Raw genomic sequence first — 12,519 nt, 5'->3', positions numbered from 1 at the left:
GCTGGGAGTACAGCAGCAAAAGGAGGCATTTTCGACACAAGGCGGGACCGTCCTCTCAATACCGGGACGTCGGCCAGAAACCGCGGAGCTGTGTCCGCTTCGGGAGGTGTATGTGGTGAGAATGTCAGCTCGTCAGTCGGAAAGTGCGTCGAGGACCGGGGTGGCGGCTTGTTGAGGGATTGTCACTTTGCTCCTTGCTGAAAAGATTGGTGTTCAAAAAAAAGCCATCCACAGCAAACGCTGGTGTGGCCTCGCAGACTGGGTGGAAGGGGACGGGCTTGGATTACTAGACAGTTAAGCTCTCCGGCATGTAAAGAAATATACCAGCGGCACCAAGCTAATCCATCTGTCCTGACCACCACACCTTGCGCTTTCAGGTCCAACTGGTTGCTACATCCTTTAATGTACGCAGGCTTGGGGCGACTACCTCTATTAAAGGGTCCGTGGTCAGAAGCCCCTTCCCTTTTTATAAGCCTCATTCTAGTATCACCAAACGGGCCTAGCAGTTGTGTGTCAGCACTTATTCGGATTCTCCTTTACTATAATGGACCCCAAAAGGGAGCCGCCGAGACTGGTACTTACAGAGCTGGCAGCCATTACTGTCTTGGTCACAATGCATTACGGCGCCCTCCAGAAACCTCCAAAAGTTTTGATACAAGTTCCATGTGCGACAGGATCCATTTCAAAGTATGACTAACTTGACGGGCTACTCTTCAGTGTGCGTGCAGGATATTTCCCGGCCTTCGAATGTGAGCTATCGGGAGCGGCAAAACTTCATCTGGCATCACATAGGAGGTTAAACAGACCTTGCAATCAGATACAATAGCCATATGATCAATCCATGTGCCCGATATTTCCCACGGGCTGCATTCAAGCTTGCGGTACCTGCCCTCAACTGGTGGTTGAACCTTCGAAATTCCTATTTGCCATCGCTTGGAAGGGACCACAGTCCACCAGATTTTTCAGGCTTTCGCACCAATGCTCTATTACTCTCTCCATCCCGCGTGGCTTGACAAGATCCGACTTGTCAAAGGCATTTGGTAGTAAGTGTATAGCCTGCATCCGTTCCTACTTCCTCAGTCTTGCTGTGAAAAACTAGCGCATGAAGCTCCCAGAAGCCCAATTGTCGTCAGTAAAGGATATGGGGGCTCCAATCACGCCCGCCGCCTTGTTTCTCCCGCAGGTCTTTCCTCACCATTGATGTCGCTTGCCAGGTGCCGCGAAATCCTCATCTAGATCGACTGAAGTCTGCCAACCCAGACAAAACAGTAAGGAAGTACGTTAAATTTAACGTCGAGGCACCTGGGAAATTGTGTCAAACAGACGTTGCTGTTCCTCCGTCTGCAGCCCTTCCAGAGTTGAACTCACGTTCATCTGGCCAGGAGGATTCATGACGACCTCAACGGTGATGTCTCTGGGGAACGGCATGGACCGTAAACCTTTTGTTTGAACGCTGGGATTCAGGAAAACACAAACTAGTATGAGATGACCGGATGGTAACAGTATTACCAGTTCTCGCAGATACCACGTAGGCACGTACGTGATATTGGTTGTCGCAATACAACATTACGGCAAGTTGGCTGCTTTCTAGCCCGGGCACAATTATAAATATCTCGTCAGCGGCCCTACCTGAGACCACGCGCGCGCATGATCCAAAAGACAGCAATTGTTTCACAACGGCCAGATCATATGACGGTACAAAGGGATGCTGGCGCTGTCACCATGAACACCAAAGCTCGCGACAGTTATATCATGACGAGTTCCTAAAGCCAAACCGTTAAAGGCAGCACAAAAAATGCAAATTGTAAAAGTAATAACCACTAAAATTTACCTCGTTGATCCAAATGACCCCCGGTCGTATCCAGACAGGACCTGACGATAGCTGGGCAATCTCAGACGATGACTACATTCATCACGTCTAGTCAAAGCCATAAGCACTTGACTCTAATTATGGCATTGATCAACCTCGCAACTCAAACTAAAATATCGGTTCAGTACACGGTACACGTTTGTGGCAGTCCAAAAGCTTGGAAGATATATAGCAATCGTACCACTAACTAAATTTCGAACGTTGTGTGGCTTCCAAATACCAATCGCACAGTAAAGTGGTGCAAAAGGCCCCTTTATGCAGATGGGGTCTCTGACATCATGGGCGATGGATTCTAGTCCCGGCGTCGTCGGCCTCCTCTCCGTGCATAAAGGCTTGGGTATGTCCATGTATTCCCTGACTCGGGCCTAGATCTATCATGCTGGATGCAGATTCCTTTCTCACAAATCATTGGTGTTGGAAAGGAGTTTTGGCACCTCTGATAAACACAAAATATTGTTTTTAGTGCCAATATGATCTTAAGACGGGGGAAGGTGTAGAAATTCTGATGCTCTGTCAAGAATCTGTTCTTGCAATTGACATATAACGTTGATGTAGCCTTTGTTCATGGGCCAAGCTTGTGATATGGGGCGATCCCTTCGCATTCACGGGTCATGTCGACCTGAAATTGGTTTTGAGCAACGCTTTACAGAAGTAATCAACCGAAGCCACACAGTGCCCATAGAGATAGTGCCCCGACATAGGTTACAGGCGTTGGTCATTACATGAAGAAATGCAGGAATGATAAACTACGCACCGGGCCAAGAATTTAAGATTAGCCCTCATGCGGATAAATACATACATGGAAGCTTGCAATACTAACTGTAAAAGGCTAGATGGAAAATGCCAACCGGATCGATGTATAAAGGGTGCGCTTTCTCCTTGATGCAAACCTAAAAAAATTGTTAACGATCATCAAGTTGAAGTCCAAGGATCTCCCCTTCGTGCCCAAATCCCCTTTTTGATATTTATCAACCTACTCCTGCCTTCCTGGCCTTTATCAAATCCATCATGTTGCCCCTGTTTCTTGTAATCTCAGTCTTCCTGACTCAGCTTTCAGTTGCCGCACACACTGAGAACTTTAAGATTGTCAACAGTCTCGCCCAAAAAGCTCATGTTAAACTGGACTTGACTGGGGAACAATCTTATGCCATTTACGAAAAATTTCCTCCAAAGCCTTATAACCCGTTTGAATATCATATGCGGCTGATAGTCGGACACGTCAAATGCGAGGACGAGAATAATTGCGATTTTGTTGCGGATACATTTCATATGCAAGCGCCAAGGCAAGGTGAAAGATGGGAGGGAAAGCTGGGCTCTAAAACAGTCCAACATTCTCGAAACAGACCTTGGAAGGCCAATCATTATTATGATAAGAAAGAAGATATCGATAAACCATTAGCACAGCCCAACACATATAAATGGGCCGGTCCGACTAGGAAACTTAGCTATGAAGATATTTATGATATTGGTATGTATTTTATCCCATACATGGCATTTTGTTTATCCCCACCTCCGGTATTTCAATAATTTGAGAGGAACTTATTAATATTTACTTGCTTGAAATTAATTTAGGCGAGGATTGGTGTCACAGCTGCTTACATTGGAGATACAATAAAGTTTATAGCAACTGCCATCATTTCGTCTACGATGTGTACAATGAAATAAAGCAGAAATAGCATAATGTGTACCTTATTTTTAAAAGGAGTTATTGGATGGGGAGGGGGGACCTGGAAAACAGGTATTTGAACCAACGCATACCTTTATTAATGGGGTGAGATTTGATCCTTAGTTTTGTCCACGAATATTAGTCGTGTAAAGGCAAATTTTCTCGCGTCGCCTCATTTACGCCAGTCTTTAGGGCTGATTAAAGGGATGGATCTCTGATTGTAATTGTGTTTCTTCAACTAAACTAGAAAAAGCACGGAAGACGTGCTTGTTTTGCAGGCCAAGTCGGCGGTCCTCCATTTAAGGTAGGTAGGTACCTAGGTGTGGGGGTTGGAGTAGGTACCTCTTGGCACTCTTTGACTACAAGAATTCAAATGCAAGGTGATGGCGTGCTGCAAGTCCAGGTAGAGATGTGAGCGGTCGAGATAAACTGCATGCCTAGTAGATCTCAAATTAATGAGTTTAAATTGACGGGGCGGGTAGGTGAACGAGTCCAACTTTGCGATTGTCCTGCCGTGGGACTGTATTTCCAGAATAAGGACCGAGGCAGCCCATGCCATCTTGGCATTCTGCTGGCACAGTTCCACAAGACGCAAGAACAGAATCGAAGCCACATACCTTGGGTACTGATAACGTTTGTATTTATAGCGCATGTTAATGACGTCGTGATATTTGGAAGTTTTCAATCAAAATTATGGTTAACGGCGACGAATCAGGAAGGTTGCAGTGCGCTCACCGCACCGCAGACCCGAAAGTTCTTGGTATGAGGGAATGAGGGGTCGGCCGGGGTGCGACTCCGCGTCCCACCGCGGCCGCCTTCCGCATCAGTAATGGCTCTGGCTCGACACAACTTGGATGCTAGATAAACACACCATTCCCCAGTGAGCCCTTCTTTGAAAATGTCATTGCCTGTTCTTTGCTCTCCGTCCTCAACTGCCCTCATCCACTGTTGACAGGATTCGGTCTGTAGTGGCCTGTACTGATCCGTCGAGACACCAAACAAAATGGCGCTCTTGGGATTGTCGCTCCTTGCTGGGGCAGGTGCCTTGTTCGGTTCTGCACTTGGTCAGTTCCCGCCGACTCCTGAAGGGGTAACGGTGGTGGAATCCAAAATCAGCCCTGGTGTCAAGATCAGCTACAAGGAGGCAAGCTACTAGAATCGCAATATTTCTTCCCTGAAACTTGACTAATAGGATTTTACCATTGAACAGCCTGGACTTTGCGAGACAACCCCAGGAGTCAAGTCGTACTCGGGATACATTCACCTTCCTCCCGGAACCCTAGATGTGTCTGGTGGCCTGCCACAGCCGTACCCGATCAACACATTTTTCTGGTTCTTTGAGGCCCGTGAAGATCCTGAAAATGCGCCTCTTTCTGTCTGGATGAATGGTGGACCTGGATCTTCCAGTATGCCTGGGCTTTTCAATGAGAATGGGCCCTGTTTCATCAACCCCGACTCCAAGACGACGAGACTGAACCCGCTTTCGTGGAACAACAAAGGTGAGAAATACCACAATGCTATGAATCAGCCTACGATCTCGACGTTAACTAACATCTGGACCAGTGAACATGATCTATATAGATCAGCCGTCTCAGGTACTTAAAATACCATAACTTCCTAAAAACGTGTGGATCAATGACAGAATCTTTTATCTAACCATGTAACAGGTCGGGTTCTCGTATGACGTTCTCAGGAACGTTACCGTGGATCTTTTCGGTGGAACCAGGACTCTTGCGCCAGGAAGCCCAGTTCCGGCAACCAATACCACGTTCCGAGTGGGCACACTACCCAGCAACAACCAGAACAGCACGGCAGTTGGATCAGTCAACGGAGCAATTGCCCTGTGGCATTTCTTCCAGATCTTCCTGTCCGAGTTCCCCGGCTATCACCCCAAGGATGACCGTTTCAGCATTGCAACCCAATCCTATGGCGGACGCTACGGGCCTGCCATGGCTGGTTTCTTCGATGCGCAGAACGAAAAGATCCGCAACGGGGAGTTTGACAACATCCCTGGGCCCAAGAAGATCATCAACCTCGACACTCTGCTATTGGTCAATGCCTGCATCGAGCGCAAGGTCCAGTGGCCTTCATACCCTGAGCAGGCGTTCCGCAACACCTATGGAATCGAGACCGTCACCAGGGAGGTTTACGAGTCGATGACAGCCGCATTCAATGCCACGGGCGGCTGTCGCGAGCAGATTGAGCTCTGCCAAGCCCTCGCCAAGGAGTACGACCCGATGCAGACGGGAGTGAATGCGACAGTGAACCGCATCTGCCAAGCATCGGAGACGTGGTGCACCAACAACATCCGTGACCCCTATATCGCCACGTCCGGCCGCGACTACTACGATGTCACCCAGGTCGACCCGACCATGTTCCCGGACCCCTTCGTCCCCGGCTACCTCAACCAGCGCGAGGTCCAGCTGGCTCTCGGCGTACCTCTCAACTGGACCGGCTCCTCGTCAGCATCGTCAACAGCTTTCCGCTCCATCGGCGACTACAACCGCCCGGGCTGGCTCGAAGCCATGGGCAACCTCCTCGACAAGGGCAAGAAGGTGACGCTCATGTACGGCGACCGCGATTTCGCCTGCAACTGGATGGGTGGCGAGGCTGCCTCTCTCGCCATCCCGTGGAAGAACCAGGACAAGTTCGCCGAGGCGGGCTATCAGCCTCTGCGGACCAACTGCACCTACGACGGCGGCTTGGTGCGGCAGTACTCGAACCTGACCTTTGCGCGCGTCTTCCAGGCCGGACACGCCGCACCTTCGTACCAGCAGCAGACGGCCTACCGCATCTTCAACCGCGCCCTGTTCGACAAGGACGTTGCCGGCGGCCTGGTGGACACGGCCACCACGCCCGACTTTGGCACCAAGGGCCCGGCCAGCGTGCGGGACGTGACCAACGAGAAGCCGCCCCAGTACCCGTACTACTGCTACATCCTGGACACGAGCAGCTGCACTGATGTTCAGCTCGCCGCGCTCAGGGCGGGTACGGCCGTCATCAGGGACTTTATCATGGTCGACCCGCCGTACGACCCTGCGGCGCCGAGGTTGGCGGCGAGGGATGTGCGGGGAATGCCCACGGTTGATCCGGACCAGCGGTTCTACTAGAGGGGTTGTGCTGCTGTAGCATACTATAGATAGATAGTTTGATGCTATCCAAGTATTACTAGAACCGTGGACCTTTCTATGTTCTATGTCTTGTCTAACTCTATATCCTGATCCTTTTAATCCCAAGCATATTACGCAGTATTCATTACCCCGGCACCTCTTGTACCAACACACCAAGCTCACTTCTTCTCGTTGCTGACCTCCTTCCCCTTCCACAACAACCAAGCCAGCCCAATCACCAACTTGATACCGCACCCCAGCCACAGAGCCGCGCTCATACCTCCTGCCGAACGCTGCAGATGACCGCCCACGATACCACCACAGATAAACAGCACAACCGCCGCCGCCCTCCTATTCCGCTTGACATTCTCCCCAAGCGGGGCCAAGATCTTGGGGTCCGAGAACAAGTCACAATAAACCGACGTCAGCACCGTGGTCGGCACCTCGTTGAACCCCAGCGCACGGCTCACGACGATCTGGCCGCCGAACTGGAACGCGAGCAGCGCAATGGGCAGGCAGACAAACATGTCGTCCTCGAGGCCGTGGATCGAGGTGGCGCGGTCCGTGCCGACAAACGTCTGCCCAAAGGTCGGAGCCGTGTTGGTCTGGGCTAGCGCGGCGGCGACGCAGATCAGCGAACCCTGCATGAGGAAGAGCAGGGCCAGGCTGGACTTGCGCAGCGGGCCGAGGAGGCGGGAGATGCGCGAGAAGACGAAGCACCCGAGCCAGAAGGAGGCCATGGACGCCAGGCATTTGATCCACAGCTTGGGCTCATCGGCTGGGATGCCGGCGGTGCCGAGGGCTAGGAAGAGCGTGTTGCCCGTTTGCTGGGTTGTTCATTTGTTAGCGATTTCTTTTTTTTTTTTTTTTTTTTTTTTTTTTTTTTTTTTTTCCCAGATAATTAATTCCAGTGGATGGCAAGACAAACCATGGACACAAAGACGTTGGCGCCGGAAAACGCAACGCTGTCGCAGATTCCCGACACGGAGCAGCATGCCAGGATTGGAATGTCAGCATGGGTGAGGGTGACGTCTTGCTGCAACCTGGCCAGCCAGGATTGAGACTTTGTCGACTTTGTGTCGGCGCCATTTTCCATGTCGGATTCCATTTTGTTGTTTTCGTATTAATTATTACCACGTTCCTCTTTTGCGTGTATAGAGGAACGGAAATTACGTGAGAACAGTTCTGAGGTAGGTATTTTTTCGTTGCTAAATTTTTTTCACACTAACTGACTGAAAGAAAAAAAAAAATCCACCGCTTGAAAAGAGTCACACCACGCTAGAAGCAGATCACGTAATTTAGGCCAAGATGCCTATTTTAGACGAAGCCCACCCTTATCTCTCAGCCAAGCCAGAAAATACCATGGCTAAAGAAAACGAAACAAGAAAGAAAAGAAAAGAAAAAAAAAGTCGCTCTAGCAACCGGGCCGAACGTCACATGCCCCCACTAGCCCCCGGCCGGACCCTGACGCGTCACCGATACCGGGGTCCTTGAGCTTCGGGCTTGCATTGGTCTCTTGGCGCTGCCGGATCCACGTCGGCTTTTTTTCCCGCTGGATTCTTTTCAATGGCTCTCTGCTGGGTAAGTTAATGTGGCTAGGCTTGTTGAACCCTTCTTCGGAGGCCGGGGCGGGACGTGGTGGAAATCGGGACCGGAGTGGGCGAGGCGGCGGCGAGAGCGATGAAGAATGAGCGACGGCATGAAGAACTATATTGCGCTTTGACTGGGACAAAAAAGGCTATAGAATAAAAATAAGCAAGGAGTCATTGCTCATGAAAATGAAAGGCAGCTTGGCTGGAGATTATTTAATGGACGCTCAGGGAGTGTGCGCCGGATTGTTGGTGAGTGAGAAATTCGGGTTACTCCCACGAAAATTTAAGATAAGATGTCAACACCAATCAAGCACCTAGGTGATCAGTCGTAGCGACTTTGCCTTTGTGAGGATTATTGATGCTTTCGTACGCATCGAACCTCGCCAGAGGTAAAGAATTGTTGTCTTGAGTCGGATGTGGATCGCCAAGATGCGGCGATCTTAGCACTCCCAAGAGACTGGAGACTGGGCATGTCAAAGGCTAGCCGGTGGACCCCCACAGAGGCTTGTTGCGATAAGAACTGCCAGCAAAGAAAACGGCGATTCAGGCTCAGGCTAACTGGCTTGACGTCAAATTTGTGGGACATGGCCAGGCCAAGAGACTTCAAGACGAAGTTTATCGCCATGCAAATCTACTCAGACATTCTGGCAATATCTATAGAAGAAGCTGACCCAGGTTTTCTCGTACTAGTCTAGCTATACTCTGTAGGTTTCATGAAGAGTTGTCGCATGTTTTTGCCTCTGGATATGTACCCTCTCTACCATCCAGATTTGGTACATCTGGTCACATTAAATTCACCCTTTCATTGTGCCTTAGCAAATAACTCCAGGTGTTCCTTCTCAGCCAGTGCAGATCCCAATGGTGTGGTTGAAAAATACCCGAGGGTTCATTTTAATGAACCTCAACTGCTCGCAAACATGCTTTATCTCGTGATCCTTCGAGAGCCTCAAGAAAGTTCTTGCCACTGGGTCAGGGTAGCATGCATGTCATGCAAGCCGGATCGCAGACCCACAAAGTTGATCAGATGGTACCGCCGCGCTTGTTTTGGCAGCCAAATTAAGCAAGACTCAGTTTGCCAGAGCACATAAGCGGCATCACCTAACTGCAGACTCAGCCAATAAATACTGCCCATCTCTAGCCTGTACAGGGTAGGCAGCGCCAATCATCACATAACTTGCATACATAACAAGTAAGTCAGCACTCAGCAGAGAGACAAAAGAGATATTTGAAAAATCAAAATAACAAATTCCATTAGTTGTGGCGATTTCCATAGCACTAGAGTACCAGGCCCATACTACTGCCGCTACCGACACTGCTGGCTGCCCGCTCACTCCATAAAGAAGGTGTTGTTTCAGGGTAGGAAGCCCTTTGCCTTGTCCCGTTCACTGCACCACCCCGAGGTCGAACACTCGCGTGCGATCTTAAGCAGAGGCAGAAAGTTACTCTCATTAGCATATGCACTTCCCACCTTTTATCAAGTGAGAAAGTAGATAGCTTCGGCAACGCTTATCAATGATAACCCGCGCCATCAACGTCAATGGGAGCCGGTGCGGCGATGGTCAAGGCGGCGACGAGATTGAATCACATTTCTATAGTGTTTTGCGAGTATTGTTGTTGTTCATATTGAGTGGACGAAAACTAGGCACTGCCCTGCCAGATGGTGAAAAAAGAATGTCGTAAGAAGCAAACCCAAATAGAAAATAGGTCTTTCGAGACGAAACATATGTATGGGATCAATATAGAAATGAAATTTTAGGAAGAGACAATCGAATCAGCTATGTATAGCATGGGTTCCCGTCGATCAAGAGTCCAATATTCGTTGAAACACATTGTCATTATTAGAGTCTTTTGCTGGTGTCCGGGTCATGATGCAGCGTGACCGCGGGATATTATCGTTTACCACCTCGTAGTGAGATTTAAGTCTATGATTTAGCGGCCAATTCCTTATTAGCCCTCCAATGTTACCATCGCTTCGTCTAAAAATAACAAGATCACAGTCGGAAGTAAACCACAATGCAGCATCAAATAAAGTTTCAGGCACCATCACGCAACCCTGCATGCAGTGACGCACAGACTGAAAGATCTTGATCCGCATTCTGGATACCTTACAAGCCACCGCCACTTTCTCTGCGGCCTCGGCACAATCATATTTGTGCTATATCTCCCAGCAGTAATTTTTCAGTGACGTATTACTAGTCTAACTGTTCTCACAAGACTCTTTACTATTCGCCGCCTTGCTTCTCAATCGCGTTTGTGGTGGCGACTGTCCATTCAAGTCCTCTAATTTCCTTCGATTACACTGTAGAGCCCTATATGTTTTCCATGCCCCTGAGGTTGCTAACTTTCTCAAAAGAATGCAATACAAAATTGCACTCCATCAGTTACACGTGCTCAAGAGGGGCAAGTATTATTTTGGGCAGGCCTTTGAAATTAGATCTATAAAAAAAGTGGCTCCTGGCTGCCGTATTGTGTTTCTCAAACCAGATTCTCCAAATTATGTATGCTAAGTTTCGGGGTGCTGCCTAATTATAACTCAGTCTACCACGTGGATTATATCTGTTTCATCAGCCTGAGCCCAGCGGTCCTCAATTTAGCATACAGATGAAGCATTTCAGGGGAGCATAAATCACAGTTGCTCCTTTAATTAGTCCGCCAGCTCTCCACTTTCCGCAAAGAACTTTACATGGCACAAGACAGCGTTATAACGCATCAAGTTTACATTAAACCAATTTCTGTGCAGCATAACTAGGCGGCAACTCTATCATTATATATACCTGGCCTCTAGCCCTTCTCGCTGAGTTAATTGGTATCAGCAGGGCGTGCTCGTCCTCACTTCATCCCACGCTTCTGATTATCCTTAATGCGACTCGCGATTGGTTGGCGAGGACGTGCCAGATCCGGTCCCCCTTTCATCTTTATTTGAGACTCCGAGCCCCTGCTTTGCGAATAGTTTTTTCGTCGTACGAAATTTGCCAATTCGGACGATCAACAAAAAGTCATTGACTCGAGGATGAGATACTTGCCATCCAGGACAACATTCACCAGCAGGCAGCGGTAGTAGGAAGCCACTAGTGCCTCAAGACTTGAAATCGGTCGATTTCTATGTCAAACTGTTTACACCAGCAAAGAGCACGGGTCAGATGCCCTCTACCAATTGCAAAACCCAACGAGTGACGGCTATAGAAGCCAAATCGGAGGCATAGCTGCTATGGACGGCACCCGTGTCCACTCATTCACCACCTAGCCCTGCAAGTAGCATGTCAATTGACTTCAGCGGGGCTTATGATACCAACCAAGGTGATATTGATATCGGTACCGGTAAGCATTACACGCTTTCTCCAAATCATCTCAGCAGAAGCAGTTCTAACCAGCTTCAAAACATCTCGGCCGCTATGCGGGTAACCTTGAATTAAGCCCGGAAAGTAATCTCGACCAAGATATATTGACTTTCCGATTACATTGGCCAAAGGCCTGTCTCAAGACGGATGATGCTGGGGACTACCTAAATCCCTGATACTCAAAACCACGTACGAGGCAGTTTTATAGCAGAACATCCACGCAAAGAACGAGCCTTGTGTCAGGTTCTGTCAGTATAACAGTCATCAACCCTAGGCCTTGAAGGTACGGGCAGCGACATGAACGCCATCACCGTCAACATATGAAGAATGATGGGCTAGTTGAACATCTGCGTCCCTGAACGCCGTGGATCCCGGCAATCGAGACTCACCTTCGCCAGCGAGAAAGAGAAGAGATTGGTATTTCCCAAGACAAAAGCCGATCCTCTGAAATCAAGCAAAGACAGGTCGCTGGGGCCATAGCCAATCGATGAACAATCTGCACTTTTATCCATGCTCGCACAAAAGGCCAAACTAAATATAAGCTAGGAAAGCTTTGGGTTACTGCAGCCTTGTGCCGACCCTGTTTACAGCATTACCGCGCTCCTCGAATAAAGTGAGGGACATGTGCCGAAGTTGAGCGGGCAGAGGTTCTACAAAACACGACTGGGCCCAATGGTTCACCTTCCCACATGCCGAGCGCCTGGTCGCAGAGTAGCCATGAGCCGGCGATCGCAAGTGCTTCGGCACTTGACCAGCCCCAGTTTAATATTCACCCGCTCCATGTTCTCTGGAGGAACAGCCGAGGTGTTCCCGGTGTTACCCCAGAATCGGGACTTCTCTCGGCGCGCGCCCAAAAGGAGGAGGAAATTGTTACATTTGGCCCCTTGTCATTAGCTAATGCTTATTGACTGATGGCCCGCACCGAGAATGACTCGTGTGGACT

General features: G+C 49.3%; 4 protein-coding genes across 4 annotated transcripts; 3 read left to right on the top strand and 1 right to left on the bottom strand.

The window, feature by feature from the left end:
- Nucleotides 1-2,878: 2,878 nt before the first annotated feature.
- On the top strand, nucleotides 2,879-3,546 carry PgNI_05392 (uncharacterized protein; the record flags this gene model as incomplete). Its single annotated transcript, XM_031125424.1, has 2 exons — nucleotides 2,879-3,338; nucleotides 3,443-3,546. 2 exons carry the CDS (start codon nucleotides 2,879-2,881, stop codon nucleotides 3,544-3,546), a joined length of 564 nt encoding a protein of 187 aa, XP_030982855.1.
- Nucleotides 3,547-4,539: 993 nt separating this feature from the next.
- Nucleotides 4,540-6,646, top strand: PgNI_05391 (uncharacterized protein; the record flags this gene model as incomplete). Its single annotated transcript, XM_031125423.1, has 4 exons — nucleotides 4,540-4,659; nucleotides 4,729-5,035; nucleotides 5,100-5,131; nucleotides 5,204-6,646. 4 exons carry the CDS (start codon nucleotides 4,540-4,542, stop codon nucleotides 6,644-6,646), a joined length of 1,902 nt encoding a protein of 633 aa, XP_030982854.1.
- Nucleotides 6,647-6,825: 179 nt separating this feature from the next.
- On the bottom strand, nucleotides 6,826-7,754 carry PgNI_05389 (uncharacterized protein; the record flags this gene model as incomplete). The annotated part of the gene is made up of 2 exons (XM_031125421.1): nucleotides 6,826-7,473; nucleotides 7,575-7,754. 2 exons carry the CDS (start codon nucleotides 7,752-7,754, stop codon nucleotides 6,826-6,828), a joined length of 828 nt encoding a protein of 275 aa, XP_030982076.1.
- PgNI_05390 (uncharacterized protein) lies at nucleotides 7,172-7,707 on the top strand (the record flags this gene model as incomplete). Its single annotated transcript, XM_031125422.1, has 2 exons — nucleotides 7,172-7,468; nucleotides 7,558-7,707. The coding sequence occupies 2 exons, from the start codon at nucleotides 7,172-7,174 to the stop codon at nucleotides 7,705-7,707; spliced, it is 447 nt and encodes a 148-aa protein (XP_030982853.1).
- Nucleotides 7,755-12,519: the final 4,765 nt, after the last annotated feature.

The sequence above is a fragment of the Pyricularia grisea genome, chromosome I (genome assembly GCF_004355905.1).
Source record: "Pyricularia grisea strain NI907 chromosome I, whole genome shotgun sequence".
In the NCBI taxonomy this organism is placed as follows: domain Eukaryota; kingdom Fungi; phylum Ascomycota; class Sordariomycetes; order Magnaporthales; family Pyriculariaceae; genus Pyricularia; species Pyricularia grisea.
Note: the sequence above shows the minus strand (reverse complement) of the source record. Positions and strands in the feature narration are given on the sequence as shown.